The 18,266-nt window shown below is 43.7% G+C and overlaps 1 protein-coding gene across 3 annotated transcripts in view; it reads left to right on the forward strand.

Annotated features, from left to right (window-relative positions):
• The window catches only part of LOC144808610 (adenosine deaminase 2-like), a 773,449-nt gene that overhangs the window by 107,986 nt on the left and 647,197 nt on the right, over positions 1 to 18,266 (forward strand). The window contains exon 1 of one of the 3 annotated variants that reach the window (XM_078673648.1): positions 3,166 to 3,374. The exons of the other annotated variants lie outside the window; for them this stretch is intronic. Within the exon in view, the coding sequence (XP_078529774.1) occupies positions 3,340 to 3,374 (35 nt within the window). The 5' untranslated portion in view covers positions 3,166 to 3,339. Of the gene's footprint in view, positions 1 to 3,165; positions 3,375 to 18,266 lie in introns of those variants that run through there. 3 annotated transcript variants of the gene reach the window in all.

Below are 18,266 nucleotides of genomic sequence, written 5' to 3' on the forward strand. Positions count from 1 at the left end.
GATGGCCTCGTCATCCTCTTTGTTTTTGTGACTGATTTCAGGTGGACTGTGGTCTGGTAGTACCCTGGAACTTACCACCCTGACACATCCTAAGGAAACACCATGTATGCAGGGATTACTAACCAGCTCATAAGAAGACTAGATACCATCCAAATCGAGCAGTCAAACTAGTCCTCAGCCTCTCATGCCGAGCCCACATCACACCAGACCTCAGTGAACTCCACATGCTCCTAAGCGTGCACACTTCAAACTCATCACCTATATCTTCAAAGCACTCCGTAATGTTAGCCCTGCCTACCTGAACAGCTGCACGTACTTCCACCTACCTTCCAGACTCCTTCGCTCTGCTGGTCTCTCACTAACCCACACCCCACACATACACAGAAGCTTAGGGTGGCTATCTCTTCTCATACCTTACCCCTAAAGCTTGGAACGACCTTCCAAAGCACATTAGATTATCCTCCTCTTGTTGACATTTGCCGATTATTGCGCTATAAAAACACAGATAACTCTACTCTTGCAAAGTGATGGACGCGACCACAATTGCACTATGTTTTCTCGCGCGAAGAGCATTCACTTTGCAGGTGTGAGGACAAGCTCCAATATCCACATTCCCTTTTGTCATCTCTACCTTCTTTTTGGTGCTTGTCGCTACCTGGCAGTTCAACTCAATATTCTCCAACTTTGCCTCATCAGACTGTGCTTTCATTGATGGCTCTACCCTTTCTTTAGCAGTCTATATACTATTGCCAACTGTTTTCAAAACATTGCAGCTCAGCCTGACGATGACAGCTTCACTTCCATCTAAATTTGATAAACTGAATTTCAAGGCTTGCTCACAGCTATTTTACAAAGTGCACAGTTCTGCGGTGTACATGCATGAACGGGGTGTCCCTACTAAATAAAATAATTCAATGACAGTTGTGAATACTTGGTACCTCAAGTTAAATGAAACTACTAAGCCTGCCAAAGCAACAGTACACTCTGTTTTATGGTTCGGGGAAGTTAATGAGAATAAAATAGAAAGAAAGATCAACACTGTGTGGGGTGTTCCTAGAAATTAAGGTAAAGTATCACACTCACAGGGAGAGCGGAATGGAAAACAGAATGTCTTGCTCTCCTTGTGGTATTGCTTCTCTCAAGAACTGTCCTGCAGCAATGAGTGTGTTACTCATTCCTTAGGGGACAAATCAAACCACAAAATTGTACACTTGACGTTTGGAAAACGAGCCAGCAATGTATCCTGTGGATGAAAATCCACCTCCAGTAGCCAAAACTTTCTCCTGCAGTTTCTGATCAGATTTGAAGGTGAATTTGCTTCCTCATACACAATGTTTACATGCAAGTAGTTCTTTTCTATCACAGCATACATTCTTGCATCTGAAGGGAGAGCCCATTATGGGAAAGCCATATCCTATTCATGTTGGCCAGCAATTTGTGATAAAACCGCACATAAACGTCACACACTAGTGTTGACGGCAATGCAAAAGCTGTTGCAGATTTGATTTTGTTGAAAACAGTTTCCTGTCATTCTTCTCAAAACAATTCCTGCACATAGCGTAACAATTCACTGGTGCCACTTTCCTAGCAAAGTCCTCCACAAACTTACTGTAATATTTACATGGCAAAGTCTTTAAGGAATTTACTGTAATATTTCACAATGGCCATTAAATGATAACAATGTATTCATGATATCAGGAGAAGGAGCTTTCAGAATGATGTCAACAAGATTTCCCTGTGGTACAACACAATTGGGAGAGATAGAGTGACCAATGTAATTTACTCTGCCTTGAAATAAAACAAATTTCTCAGCACATAATACAAAACATGTTTTAGCTTTATAACATAATATCAATGTCAAAAATATTTTAATACAAAAATACTGTGGGCAAAATGTCATGGGCCTAAATACTGAGTTTACATACTTATTATGTAAACCACAAAAATATTGAATACGAATAATCATGGTCCTAAATCTTGAGATTCTATAGGGAAATACATTCATCTAAAATTATTTAAAAATACGTTAAAAAGTAAAAATGTATAATAAATAAATATACAAATAAACATAACCATTTTTAATTACAACTAAACGAGCAGATAAATATATAATATATAATAAACTATTCAAGTCCTTTGTGTTTAATGAACACAAAATATATTGTTTAGCCTTTTTAAAAACACAACATGTAAAATATACATTTGTAATAAAAATCTAATAGAAATAGAAATTATACAGTATAATTATTAAAACATTAGTGAAGTTCATTGGACAAACAAAAAGGTTGCAAATTAAACTAAAATATTAAATTAGAACAAAAATATACTGTAAAATAAAATCACAAACAACATATTAAGGAAAACAAAAATTACAAACCAACAGAAAATATACTAAAAATATAACCAGAATTCATATAGTCTAATATACAAATAATCGGGGGGGGAGAGGGAAATCTATCTATCTATCTATCTAGATATATATATATCTATATATATAGATATACATATATATATATATATATATATATATATATATATATATATATATATATATATATATATCTATATATATAGATATATATATCTATATATATAGATATATATAAACATCTTTCTTTAGCACAAGAAAACGCCGATATCCCATTTGAAGAATTTCCTGTGCTTTTATTTTTCTTTGGAGTATGCAGCAGTTTACGTCAAAACCTTACGCGATTCAGCTCTCTCGGGAGCCTTGATCACAGGTGAGCTTTCTCTTTTTCTGACTGACCACGTGATTTTCCTTTGTAAAACCACCTTTTTATTCAGCAGTTTTGGGTCGTGTTACTTCTACGGAGTGCGCATTGCAAACGTAAAGCCATTCATATAATACAGCAGCATACTTGATTGCATTTCAGTCCATTATTAAAAGCTGCAAAGTTTGACAATTTATATTGCAGTCCCAGGGCGCATAAAAATTAAGCTACATAACTCGTGCTCCTGCTATGGCTTCTACTTCTCCTTGTGTGCACTTGAATACCTTCAAATATGCAAGCAGGGACAAATGCTGCCAACTTGCTCCCTTTCCGTTCTCGCATCCGATTTCTTAGAAGGCAAATCCTGGCTTCTTTTGTTTTATGGAGGAGGGCGGGGCAGGCTCCTTTCAACAAACCCAGCTCATACATCTTCGTGTGAAGGAGCCCCAGACACTGGCAGGGCGGCTTCAGCGTGTTGAGCACGGAGAGACCCATCTAAACACAAGAACACTCTTCTTTAGCACAAGAAGACGTCGACATCTCATTTGAAGAATTTCATGTTTTTTAATTTTACTTCAGAGTATTCAGCAGTTCACTTCAAAACCTTATGCGTTTCAGCTCTCTCGGGAGCCTTGATCACAGGTGAGCTTTCTCCTTTTCTGACTCCTTTGTAAAATCACCATTTTATTCAGCAGTTTTGGGTCTTGTTACTTCTACGGAGTGCGCATTGCAAACTTTGCCAATGTGCAACATTCTGTCCATCATCTTGTGTGTTTTGCTGTTCGCCCTATGTGGGAAGGGTATGCCCAGACGTGGGTCCCGTGCTCACTACGTCACTGGAGTCAAGCTATCCTGGCTGATGACTGCTGATTGCCAGAAACCGTTCCTAGGATGCTTGGTTCCGGTCCAGGGAAGACATGACTTGGCAGTTTGGGCTGGACTGTTCCCATGAGAGACAGGGTCAAGACTGATTTGCATATGGCCGTGTCTGAACTGGGGTGGCGTGGTGAGCAAAATAACGATGGATTAAACCCAGATCTGTGACTGGGGGTACATGTTTTGCCAATGTGCAACATTCCGTCCATCATCTTGTATGTTTTGCTGTTCGCCCTATTTGGGAAGGGTATGCCCAGAAGTGGGTCGCGTGCTCACTACGCCACTGGAGTCAAACTATCCTGGCTGATGAGGGCTGATAGCCAGAAAACGGTCCTAGGGTGCTTGATTCCGGTCCAGGAAAGACATGGCTTGGCAGTTCGGGCTGGACTGTTCCCATGAGGCACAGGGTCAAGACTGATTTGCATATGGCCATGTCTGAACTGGGGTGGCGTGTTGAGCAAAATAACGATGGATTAAACCCAGATCTGTGACTGGGGGTGAATGTTTTGCCAATGTGCAACATTCCATACAGCGGCATACTTGATTGCATTTCAGTCCATTATAAATAGCGGCAAAGTCTGACAATTTATATAGCAGTCCCAGCGCGCATTAAAAATTAAGCTACATAACTCCTGCTCCTGCTATTGCTTCTACTTCTCCTTGTGTGCGCTTTTATTTTTCTTTGGAGTATATATATATATATATATATATATATATGTATCACACTTGGTTTTAATACTGTCTTATTGTTCCACATTAAAAACTTAGGGAGTACAATAAAGAAATTTGTAATCCACTCACTTACACTTTTGTCACACTTTCCCAAAAAAACCTGCTCTGCTGTAGTCAGATGTCGAAGCACACCCAAGTGGCATTCGGCTACTTGGGTGGACCCCTATGCTGAAGCATGTCACCAACTAGTTTGGCGAGGGAGGGGTTTCTTTAAAAAGGAAAAACTTTTCCTCTCCTGTGTCTCTCTCGCCTTCTACATTTCGTAGGGACATTTATGTCATTGGGATACTCCCTCTTTTTGTTTTGATATACTGACCTTAGGGGACTGGGAGTTCGTTCCCAACCTTAATACCCTTACTCTCTTTTTGTCTAACAATATTATAGGCAGTGGTGGCCGGTGACGTTTGAAAGAGGTGAGGTGTAAACTTTCTGTTGGACTGCACCGTGGCGAGCGAACGCAGCGAGCGAGACCAAACATTTTAAGGGGGATTAGGGGGGGAATCGCCCCCGAGAATTTTTTTTGTTTTTTAAAGTGGGTAAACTGTACTTTTTCAAGAAAATTTGAGAAGCACAGAGAGTAGAGCTGCAATCACACATAGAGCCCACTGCAACACTGTGACTAGGGCAGTAGATAAGTGGGAGAACTAGAAACAAATAGAAGTGCCATACATACACTAAACAGAACACGCTTTCAAATAACAGACACCCCAAAAAAAGGATGCTTCATACCCAGATGAGAGCAATGGGCAATTGAAAATCATAAAATAAAGGGCACACGGAGTATACACATGGAAACAGAAATACCCGAAATACCACACACACACTCAGCAGCAAGCAGAACGTGGACATCAAATACAAACAAAAGGCAGGCCCAAATACAGAAATCGTCATAGACACTCCGAAACGCTAAATGTCACTTACATATTAAATGGCATAAAGAACAACCGGCACAAACATACACACACGTACCATCTGGAATATAAAGATAAGCAGCAAACACAATAAATGCTATACGTACAAACAAAACGGAACACATCCACCCAAATGACAACAAAACCCGCGCACCAAAAACTCAAACGTACATAATACCAAAGAGGAGACAGAAACTAGTTAACAGATATACAAGTAAATGAAATAAACTCCAAATAGCACAAAACAAGTGAAATATATACAAACCAAAAGGCACAGAAGATTAATCTAAACCAACATGTGCAAAATCTGCACGAGACACTGTGTCAGACCATTTGGGCTGAGTGAGGAGGCTGTGGACATTCAGTCACTCTGACACTGCGACAGCTTATACCCAACACAGACCCGCAAGCATGAACAACGAGAATTATACATCACTCTTAGCTTTAAAAAGAAAGTCACAACGCTAAAACCTAACACAGGAACTGGCAACACAAAAACTAAGTACCAGTGCATGAAAATATGTTTAGAATCAAACTGTTGCAGCATGAAAGTGATTTCTTTTCTGTAGCCCAGTTACTACGTTTAATTAAAGTAACTATTCAGCTAGAAGTCTGAGCTGAGATAGGCGAAAAATGTTAAACTTTTGATACGGCATGACTTTTCCTTTTTGCACACCAAAATAAAGTGCTTAAGTTTACTCGATCTACAGAGATGGATTCAAAGCACAGACAAAGCATATAGCTTTGTAGCTATGGCTTAAATATGAAAATGGTGCATGCCAGGCAGGAAGTCACAAAGCAAACCTTCTGATTTACAGGACATGTTTACACCACACATCACCTGACTCGGAGGGTGGCACTGGGGGAGTCTGGGAGTAACACAACACGAGTACCATTTCCACGGCATAGGCGCTGTTTTGTAAAAGCATGGCACAGCTGCTCTCCAGCCCCAAGCATACCACTTTAATCAGGAAAGTAAACATGCCTGTCTATGTACATTTCTGGTCACCAGCTCATAACTTTCAGAAGCACAAACCTTCTTGATACTGCACATGTTAGTATTACTTATCAATTTAGTTGCTGTGCAGCACCCACAGTATCTGTAAATGTGTGACGGACACCAGCTAGAGCATTCACCTTATTGATTTTATTGGCCGCATTTACCCAGCACCGCTGTTCCTGGTTTCTTGCTCCATTAGGATGGCAATGGGAAAAACGCAGATGTTAATAAAATATTTTTGTTATTGCAGTCATTACTTAGTATTTATGAAAAACGCTTCAATGTTTTTCCACCATCGCTCGAATCTGTTATGCAGCATTTCTCTACAGATTCTTTGAATTAACCGTACTGATGCAGATAATTGTCCCCTCTGGAGCAATATCCTGTTGTGACTAGCGGTGCAGACCAGGGCAGTGCGCTATTGCAGTAATATGGGCCAGATGTACGGGGCAGAAAGGTGTGAGGTATGCAGTAGTACAGTGTGTTCCCATATCGTGAAATATTGTGCGATCTGTACCTCTCATTAGTTTCCCTTTGCCTCTTTTATTATTCTTACACGCAGCCTTGACACATAACTGTGGGAGTCAGTGGCGTAACGAAACTTGAGGGCCCCCCCTGTAAACTACAAGGAGGGCCCCCCCCCATTCTCCGTGCCAGTCTAGAGCTCTCAGGCCAGCGACCCGCCATACGGCAGGGGATGCGGGTCGATTGTTACGCCTCTTTCACCAATCCAGCCGTTATAAGTAACACTGGATGGTGGAGTCAAAGGTTGGGCTTAGTCTGCCAGCAGGCTATCATAGGTGGTGGTCCATTCATTACAGGGTCCCTGTCATCGGTAGACCAGGGAAGTTTGCCCAATATTAGGTGGGTTTGCTGATGCAGACTCCTGTCATGATATACAACATCGGGCCCACTCATCGTTCAGTTTTGACAAAAGTGCATCCACTGCTCCTTCTCGTTTCCGTTTTAAACATTAGACAATACTTCAATGCACTATTTCAAAAGCAGATGTAACTACAAAGAGCACATTTTGAGAATAGATTTCTATTAGTAGACAATAGCAATCTTAAGAGGCATTGCATAGCTTCATACACACTTTGACCCCAATTCCATCACAGTCTCTCTCTTTCTCTCTCTCTCTCTCTCTCTCTCTCTCTCTCTCTCTCTCTCTCTCTCTCTCTCTCTCAGTGCGCCAGTCTCTCTCTCAGTCAGTCAGTCTCTCTCTCTCTCTGTCATTCAGTCTCTCTGTCAGTCAGTCTGTCAGTCAGTCAGTCTGTCAGTGAGTCTCTCTCTCTCTCTCTCTGTCACTCTGTCAGTCAGTCGGTCTCTCTCTCTCTGTCAGTCTCTCTATCTCTCTCTTTCTGTCAGTCTGTCAGTCAGCCAGTCTCTCTCAGTCAGTCTATCTCTCTCTGTCAGTTTCTCAGCCAGTCAGTCTCTCCGTCAGTCAGTATTCAGTCTCTGAGTCAGTCAGTCTCTCCTTTCTCTCCACTCTATCTCTCACACTCCATTCTCTCTCTCAACTCTGTCTACTCTATCTCCACTGTCTCTATCTCCACTCTCTCTCCACTGTCTCTCCCTCCACTGTCTCTCCCTCCACTCTCTCTCTCTCCACTGTCTGTCTCTCTCTTCACTGTCTCTCCACTCTCTCACTCGTTCTACTCTCTCTCCACTCTCCTTCCACTCTCTCTCTCTCCATTGTCTCTCACTCTCTCTACTCTCTTTCCACTCTCTCTCCACTGTCTCCCTCCACTCTCTCTCCCTTCTCTCTCTCTAATCTCCCTTCTCTCTCTACTCTCTCTCCACTCTCTCTACTCTCTATCCACTCTCTCTACTCTCTCTCTCTCCCTCCACTCTCTCTCTTCACTCTCTCTCCACTCTCTCTCCACTCTCTCTCTCCCCTCTCTCCCTCCACTCTCTCTCTCCACTCTCTCTCTCTCCACTCTCTCTCTCTCCCCACTCTCCCTCCACTCTCTCCACTCTCTGTATCCACTCTCTCTCCCTCTCCACTCTCTCTCCCTCTCCACTCTCTCTCTCTCCACTCTCTCTCTCCACTCTCTCTCACCACTCTCTCTCTCTCTTCACTCTCTCCTCTCTCCACTCTCTCTCTCTCTACTCTCTCTTTCTACACTCTCTCTCTCCACTCTCGCTCTTCACTCTCTCTCTCTACTCTCTCTCTACTCTCTCTCCACTCTCTCTCCACTATCTCTCTCCCCTGTCTCTCTCTCTCTCCACTGTCTCTCTCCACTGTCTCTCTCCACTCTCTCTCCACTGTCTTTCTCCACTGTCTCTCTCTACTCTCTCTCTCTCTCTCTACTCTCTCTCTACTCTCTCTACTCGCTCTCCACTCTCCCTCCACTCTCTCTCCACACTCTCCACTCTCTCCACTCTCTCTCTCTCTCCACTCTCTCTCTCTCCACTCTCTCTCTCTCTACTCCCTCTCACTCCACTCTCTCTCACTCCACTCTCTCTCTCACTCCACTCTCTCTCTCTCTCTCTCTCTCACTCCACTCTCTCACTCCACTCCACTCTATCTCTCACTGCACTCTCTCTCTCTCTCCACTCTCTCTCCCTTCTCTCTCTACTGTCTCTCTCTCCACTGTCTCTCCACTGTCTCTCACTCTCTATACTCTCTCTCCACTGTCTCCCTCCACTCTCTCCCCACTCTCTCTCTCCCTTCTCTGTCTCTACTCTCCCTTCTCTCTCTCTATTCTCTCTCTCCACTCTCTCCCTCTCTCCACTCTCTCCACTCTCTCTCTCCACTCTCTCTCTATCTCCACTCTCTCTCCACTCTCTATCTCCACTCTCTCTCTCTCTGGTCATCTCCTTCAACACAAATTTAGTTCTCCACAAAAAGGCACCATTTACCTACAAAGGAATACATTCTGATAACTTAAAACGCCTGAAATGGAGTGAGACTAACTGTCAGAGCATCTTAAAAACAAGTAAGGATTTTATCATGTGTGTCCCAGACCAAGCGGCTTCTCCAACAGCAATATGGTCGCAGTTATGCGCACATCTGATCAGAACTTACCCAGTGACAAGGCAGGGCCCAAATCGCACCCCACCAGTAGGAGCAACAGCCCTCCCCATTATAAAAACACTAAAAAGAACGAAAAACAACGCACTGAGGTCGCTATTAAAATTTCCAGAGAACAGCAGCTTCCTCATTACATACCGTCATGCCCAAAAGGCATTTAGGAGGGCAGTTACCCGTGAGAAAAAGGCCCAGGAATCCCAATTCTGGGTCAAACTGGTATGCGAAAGTAAGCAAAAGAACTCAAAGAAATTTTGGTCACTCGTCAACAGCACCGATCGAAACATAACATCCTTTGGATCAGCGAACATTAAGGAAGCAGACTGGACCTCATACCTAACAGAGCATTTCCAGGCACAAGATCACCCTGACCGCCCTGGATTAACATGGGTTTTTGACACTGGTACGGGCGCAGCATCGAATCTCCCACCCGATTCAATGCAGGGGCTTACCTCACCCGATGAACTGTCTGAAGAAAGAGTAATTAAAGCACTGACGAAAGGGAGACAAGACGGAGCACCGGGCCCGAATGGCTTGCCACAAAAGCTATTCATGTCCGATGTCCCATTCTGGTCCAAGGTGCTATCAAATCTCTTCAATTACACCCTGAGCTCTCAAACAATTCCGGATTCTTGGAGAGGTGCTATTATCCATCCCATTTATAAAGCTGGAGCACGAGGCAACCCGAACAACTACAGATTAATCGCCTTGCTGGATATAGAGGCAAAGCACTTTGCAGGCCTCATTTTGGATGATCTCAGACAATGGGCAAAGGACAACAATCTGATTCCCCTGAATCAAACAGGGTTTGTTGCCAAATCAGGTACAATGACAAACTTATTGACAATCTCCACCATCATTGACAAAGCTCTTTCAAACTCCAGGTCGACTTTTTGCTGCTTTGTTGACTTCAAAGCAGCATTCGACAGGGTGCCCAGGTCTGCTCTGTGGCAAAAACTGAGTCAGTGGGGAATTCCAGACAGTATCCTGAATCCAATCATCCTGCTGCATTCCAACACATGGGTTCGAGTGAAGTTAGGGTCTGGCTCGCATCTCTCCCGGAAAATCGGGACCTTTCGTGGTGTCAAACAGGTATGCGTGCTGGCCCCCCTCCTCTTCAATCTATTCATTGCTGACCTATCAAGCTCTCTAGAGAAGGTAATCAGCCATCCACCAAAAGTAGGAGGCACGGCATTATGCAATCTCTTATATGCAGAGGACCTGGCACTGTTCAGTCTCACCAGAGTGGGGCTACAAAGACTCCTTGATGCCTTAATGCAATACACGGCTAACAACCAGCTAGAAATCAACATGAAAAAAACCATGGTTGTTCCGTTTGGCAAAACACGCTACAGCGGCAGAGACTGGACAATAGATAAAGAAAGCATCTCAATAGGCCAATCTTACAAATACTTAGGGGTCTATTTGGACTCCAGGGGCAGTTTCACCAAACAAAACACTGTGATTGCAGCCAAGGCTACAGCGTTAATGGTATCCTTGGCTAAGCTATCAAGGAGACTTTCAGGCCCCACCGTCTTGCCTTGACTGGAAGTGCTCAGAGCAAAGATCGGGCCCACACTTTCTTATGGCATAGAGATCTTTACGGGTAAAATGAACAATACCTTAAATAAACTAACAACCAAACTCTACAAGAAATTGCTTCACCTGCCGAGTTCCTCCTCGCCAGCACAGGTCAGACTAGAGCTGGGCTTAATTAATTATGAAACCTCCAACGTTGGCTCATATCTTAACCTGATCCACAAATTAAGACAGGCAGAAGCTGGTACCTTGGAATTCCTTGTCTGGAACGAAATCAGTGTGAGCAATCCGCGGGGATCATTCGGCCGCCTACTAAATGACCACATTCAACAAATGTCTGCTGCGGATCTCTGGGCTCTTAATCCAAGCCAGACTGCTTTCAAAAACACAATTAAAAAAGGTATAAGATTGAAATCCCTGATAATGGACAAAGCTCTTCTTGTGAAACGCAGTCATGCCTGGGGTGTAGCCAACTCTTATAAACGATTATCCCCGGCCAATTACCTTTCAACAACATTTTCTTATCATATAAAGCGATGCTTGATCCCCCTTAGACTGGGAGACTGGCGCTTCCTTCAAAATCTCCCAGTATGGCGTCGAAAAAGGGTTGATTTAATGTGCAGAGGGTGTGGGGCAGCAAATGAAACTTTTTTGCACGTGCTTTGTACATGCCCTTTCTTTATTCTCCAACGCAGACGCCTACTCAGGCCAGAATGGAACAGGCTGGGAGTTCGGACTTGTAGGCACCCCATTATTGCTGCTCTGTCCTTAGAGAACACTGTTTTAAATATAAAATTGGCCAAATTCGTTCAGCAAGCTTATAGTCTTTTAGAAAAATTGGAAACGGCTAATGCCTTGCTCACAACTGTGTAGAATGATATGTATTTTAACCTTATCTGCATTGTCTGGGAGTGCTAATTTTTAAATTGACACGTTGCAGTAAGCACTGATAAGAAGGCCACATTTTATTTTGGTTTTCTCTTAACTTTTTAATCTGCAAAATTGTACTTAATGTGCTGGAAGAATCTTTTAAAGATATGCTTTTATATATCTAAATAAAGAAATTATTATTATTATTATGTGCAATTAGATACATGTACTAGGAAGAGTCTGGCCTTGTAAGCTACATTGTTATTACAGTTGTCTTGCAACGGAAGGTGGAAAATCACCAAACGCAATGCAGAACGTGCAATGAAATTCATTTTATTTATTTGTATACTTACCTCTGTTAGGCCATAATCTGGAGTTTACTACCCCCCACCCTGCCCCTCCCGGGCCTGCGTCACTGCCCGGCAGCCTCCAGGAGCTGCTACTGACACAGTGCGTACAAAACCGTGCTGGTATAGAGGGCACAACATGTGCCCCCTGCCATAATTCTCAATGGGCTAACATGCCCTAGGTTCCTGTTTGGGGCCCCTTCCATGCCTTTCTGCCATCCTTTACATGCGGGGTCCCTGCCATAAAAAGTTTAGTGGAAAGGCAGGTCGTGATCACCACGGTGGTGCCGGCATCGGCACCCCCTCTATTAACTGCTGCTTTCCCCACTGCTGCCGCCGAGGGATCTAAGATCCTGGCGGTGGCAGCAGTCTTGTGGCAGTCAGAACACACTCCTCATAATTGGTCAGTCGGAACGCCAAGGAGGTGGTGGACAGACTGATAACGATGGTACGGTGGTTCGAAGATCGTCATACTCATAATCAGGCCGTCAACCTCCATTAGAATTCTATTCAAACCCAAAAACATCACTAAAACAAAATTAAAATGCCAACTCCAATAAAAAAATATTTACAAAAATTACATTTGGAGCAATAAAATGTACTCATCCCACTCCAATCTAAGCAACATTAGTGAAAGTTTTGTACTTTGGAGCAGTCAGATTTACTACACCAAAGGGGCAAGTGTTGGACATTGTCGGTCAGATTTAATATTCACACTCCAAACTTAGAAACATTAGGCTAAATGTAAAACTTTTGGGGGGTGTCAGATTTTCTATTCCCACTCCAAACTCAAAAACATTGATAGAAGCACTGGACTTTGGAGAGGTGAGATTTACTATTCCCACTCCAAAGTAAGCAACAGTAATGAAAGGGTTGAACTTTAGAGGTGTCAGATTTACTAGTTCCACTACAACCTAAGCAACAGTAGTAGGTGGGGTCAGATTTATTATTCCCAACCTAAGCTAATTAAAAATGTACAGGACAAATGAACAAAAAATAAAAAAAACGATTTATATTTCTCAAAACAAAATAACCATTTCTTTAAACAACCAAACATGCTTAAAATGTATTTTAAAAATACATTAAAAAATGTCCTTATTCAGCATGACGGGAAATGTTTTCACTGTGGAATAGACAGTGCAGATATCCTGCACGTGTTTATTACTTGTACTGCATTGGACTCCTTGATAGAATCTATAGAGAGGTTTTTATCAGAGATTACGGGGGTTTCTGTCAAAATGTATCAATCTATGATGTTGCTTGGGATTGGGGAAGACCTTCGCCAGTGGAAACTATTGCACAAATATCGTTATTTAATTTTTATGGCCACGGCGGTCGCCCGGTTAGCAATAGCTTCACTTTGGCTACATCAAGAGGCTCCATTTTGATTTGATTTGATTTGATGCGGATTTATATAGCGCGAATTGTTGCCCGGAGGCGTCCAAGCGCTGAGAATACCAGGTCCGACAGAGGGGGGGAGGCACGGGAAAAAGGGGGGAGTTTAGGTTGAATGAAACAGGAAGGTTTTCAATTGTTTACGAAATGTAGTGAGGTTAGAGTTGGATCTTAAATGCAGTGGGAGGGTGTTCCAGGCCCTCGACGCATTGTAGGAAAAAGATCTGCCTCCAGCTCTGGATCTCCTTACTCTCGGGGTGACTGCTAAAAAAGATTGATCTGACCTTAGGTTCCTGTTGGGCCTGTAGTGATGGATTAGGTCCTGTGTGATCTTGGGGCCAGAGTTCCAGAAAGACTGGTGGGCTGTGCATAAGGCCTTGAACAGCACCCTTTGACGCACAGGCAGCCAATGGAGGGAGGCCAACCCAGGCCTGACTGACTGTCTGCGAGGGATGTCAAGTAGCAGACGTGCGGCGCAATTTTGCGCTGTCTGCAGCCTCCTCAGAGTGGATTCTGGGGCTCCGAGGTAGAGAATGTTATTAAAGTCAAGGCGGGATTGGATCAGGCCTTGGATCGCTGCTTGCTTGGCTTCCATGGGAAGGAGGGGGAAGATTTTCTTAAGCATCCTCATGATGCCAAAGCAGGTGGCCGAGAGTTTGGTGGATTGTACATCGAAGGAGAGTGATTTATCCATCCAAATTCCCAGACTTTTAATACTGTTTTTGGGGGTGGGTGGAGGGCCCAAGCTGGGAGGCCAAAGATTGGTCGGGAGGCTGGAGACGGAGTTGACGAGGACCATAAGCTCGGTCTTGTCTCCGTTTAGTTTTAAGGATGAGAGGGACATCCAGGATTTTACCTCCTCTAGGCACTCCCTGAGTCCGTTCTGTACAGATGGATTGGTCTCCTGTGTAAGGGAGACCACTAGCTGCGTGTCGTCCGCGTAGGAAATGATCTTAATCCCATACGGACGGACGACATCAGCCAGTGGCCTCATGTACAGATTGAAAAGAGCCGGGCTCAGGGAGGATCCCTGGGGTACACCACAGTTCAGGGGGATGCTAGTGGAGACTGAGTCACCATCATACACCTGGAAAGACCTGTCCTCCAGGAAAGACCGGAACCAGGACCAAGCTCTGCCCCTAATCCCAACCTGGGCCATACGGTCCAGCAAGGTGACATGGCTGACCGTATCGAAGGCCGCACTGAGATCAAGGAGGATCACTGCCACTGATCCTCCCTGATCTAGGATTTTCCTTGCCTCCTCGGTGACCATGAGGAGGGCGGTCTCGGTCCCATGTTTGGGTCTGAAGCCAGTTTGGGTGGGGTCCAGCAGAAGGTGTGTTTCCAAAAAGCTGGTAAGTTGGAAATTTATATACTTCTCCAGGACCTTGCTTGCCCATGGGAGCAGGGATATTGGGCGGTAATTGCTCATATCCGAGGGGTCCAGACTGGGCTTTTTCAGCAGGGCCTTCACCATGGCCTGCTTCCAGACTGTGGGAACTGTGCCCTCGGAGATGGAGGTGTTTAGTACTTCCCTCAGTGTGGGTAAGATGGTTTGGGCAGCTGACATTATTATCTCTGGGGGAGCAGGATCGTTGGGGGAGCCGGATTTGACCTTGCGTGCCAAGGACTCCAGCAGGGCAGGTTCCAGTGGCGGGAAGTGGTGCAGCGTGGGTGATTGGAAATTAAACGTTGGCTCAACAGGAAGTGGAGGTGTGATTGACGGAGGGGAGTTGGTTCGGGGGAAGGTCGAGTAGATGGAACTGATTTTCTGATGGAAGAATTCTGCGACCTTGTTGCAGTGGGAAACGGGCTTATCCACTGATGGACTGGGGGGTGGTTTAGTAAGTAGATTGATGATTTTGAAAATTTCCTTCGGCTTTGATTTGGCAAGGACAATTTTGTCCGAAAAGTAGGCGGCCTGGGCTTCCTTTATCAGGTTTTTGTAATTGCTGATGGCTTCTCGGTAACGGGCTTTATCTGCTGCCGAGTAGTCAATTCGCCAGCGTCTTTCGAGTTGCCTGCAACGCCGTTTTTCCTCTCTCAGATTCTCCGTGTACCACGGGGCAGTTTTGTGGGGGCATTTGAGCGTCATTTCCTTTTTCGGGAGGATGATGTTCAGGGATTGGGAGATCCAGTTGACGTAGGCCAGATTGGCTGAGTCGGGGTTCTCCGTGATCATGGGACGGGTCTCTGTGAGTGCATTGGTCCACCTATCAATTGCTAGATGAGACCAAGCTCTCCTGGATCTAGTGATGGGGGTGTGTTCAGGGGGCTTAGGTATAGTCCAGTTGATGGGGATCAGGAAGTGGTCCCTCCATGGGAGAGGTATGGGGCGGTTGGTAAGGAGATCAGTGCAGTTGGTGAAGACTGGGTCGAGTAAATGGCCTTTTTCGTGTGTGGGCAGAGTAACCCGTTGTGAGAGTGACATAGCTGCTAGGTCGCTTGTTAAAGTCGAAGCCGTAAGGTCGGAGGGTGAATCAAAATGGAAGTTAAAATCACCCAGCAGGATAAAGTTGGGAGAAAAAATGATACGTTCAGATATATTAGTGGGTAAGCTGACGTGAAACTGTCTCGGGGGGCCTGGTGGTCGATAAATCAAAGTGCCCGAAAGGCTCTGGTTGGGGGATAGTTCTATATTAAAAGTAAGACTTTCACAGTCTAGAATAGTTTCCGTCGCCACTCTGCAGTTGAGCTGTTCTTTATGTATTATAGCCAGGCCACCTCCCCTCCCTTTTAGGCGGTCCTGGCGTAGGATTTGAAACCCTGCGGGAAGCGCGGCTATTACGGCTGGGTCAGCTTCCAGGGAAAGCCAGGTTTCTGTAAGGAACAGAATGTCAGGTGAGTGTTCCTCTATTAACAGAATTATTTCGGCTGAATGTTTGGGAAGGGAACGGCAGTTCAGCAAAAACATCCGAAAATTGTCGAGTGGTTTGGCGGTTATAGTAGGTTTGAGGGGTTTGCGGCACTCCGGACATAGTTGAGGTAGGTTGTCGGCGACAAAACTGTGACAGCAGTGTATGTCAATGGGGGCCCTCAAACTATGGAGGGAGTCAGCGCTATAGTAAATGCGGCGGATTGTTGGGGGGGCAGGGGAACTGGCACCTGGCCCGGACTCGGCGCGGACGAGCGCAGACGAGCTTGCCTTATGCGCGCCTTCGGCGCGCATTCGTCGCGCCCGCTGCGCTCGTCCGCTGCGCTTCCTGTGCATCTTTCAAGATGTGGCGTGCCAAGTTTTTTATTGTTTATAATATGGAATACAGCCTCTATTCTGTTAAAGGATATAGAAAAAGGAAAGTAGGGCTATTGATTTGGGGGGCTTTGAGGGATTATATAGCAGGTTAATACATTTTTATTATATGTAACTCTGTTGGTATTTCATGTTATTTTGTTAACAGAGGCCATTAAACAGGACCTACGTTTATTATAATCAATGATGGATGTTTTGATTTACGTTTTCAGTTATGTATTATGTATTTCGCTACTATGGATCTCAAATAAAAATGTAAAAAAAAATAAAAAATGTCCTTATTAAAAAAACAAAAAATACATGTTTAAATAATATTTACCAATTAAAAACACCAAATGGGTGGTAGTAAAAACACTTACTAACTACCTACATCCTACTAAAAAAGAATTAAATAAATCACAGTGAAAAAAGTTGAAAATTTCTAAGTCTTTTAAAAAAAACATTACACATTAAAATAAAGGAAATCAATTATTGCAAACAATTAAATAATTTAAATAAATAATAACTTAACTATCCAATTAAAAGGAAAAAATAACAAAACAATTAAACTTACAATTAACTACATATTCAATAAACATGTATCAATTAAGAAATGTGCATACCTAAAAATCCCAAATTTTTATTTTTTTATTTTGACGGTTTTGTATAGCTCGAGCAAGACCCTTGCGGGTATCAGAGTGCTTCACAGGGTAAGTACAGGTGAATGACATATAGATATAAATAAAATGAATTATTCAAACATATTACTGGTAACTGTTAGAGACTAGCACATATCTACAAGAGTAAATAGAAAGTTCAGGTGAATTTAGACAAGAGAATGGATTTCACTTATTTTTTTAAAAAAGCAGCAGATGGATTGAGTCTCGTTTCTGGGGGCAAGGTGTTCCAAATCCTGGGAGCCATTGCTGAGAAGGTACGATTGTATGTTTTTTTCTTGAAGAAACGTTGTGGTTTGAGTAGAAGATTATCAGAACTCCTTGTAGATCTGTTACCACCTGATAGCACTAGTTTCTCCGCAAGGTATCTCTGGGTTTTGTGGTGCAATGCCTTACGTGTCATACATGTGATTATCAAATGGATTCTGGCTTCAAATGATAACCAGTTGAGGGAGCGAAGGTCTGGGGAAATGTGGCAGTTTCTTTTGGTGCCTGTGATGAGTCTAGCTATGTTAAGGACAACAAGGGGCCCCAAGTGAATTAGCATCGGACCTCGGGGAGCATATTTTGTGAAACAACAACGGTCCATGCAAAAGAATTATATGCAAAGCAATGAATATAGACTGAATCAGTTCTATATTTGGGTCGACATGTCCAGCCGGACAGAGGTCTTCAATTTTTTACTCAATTGAAATATTTCATACACAGGAATACCTTCAACAAATCACCAGTGTGGGGCACAAGCCTGTACCCAAACACAGTCAGATCAGTACAAATGGTAAACAGAGGAAAAGAGCAGGGCTTTTCAAGGCAAAAGCAGCGATTTCTGTAAAGTATTGAGTGTACAGAAATATCAGTTAAACACCATTACATATAACATATAAATCAAGCATTTGTATATGGTGTACAATGAGTCGACGGCGT

This window comes from Lissotriton helveticus, chromosome 1_1, assembly GCF_964261635.1.
Source record: "Lissotriton helveticus chromosome 1_1, aLisHel1.1, whole genome shotgun sequence".
NCBI classification, from domain to species: Eukaryota; Metazoa; Chordata; class Amphibia; order Caudata; family Salamandridae; genus Lissotriton; species Lissotriton helveticus.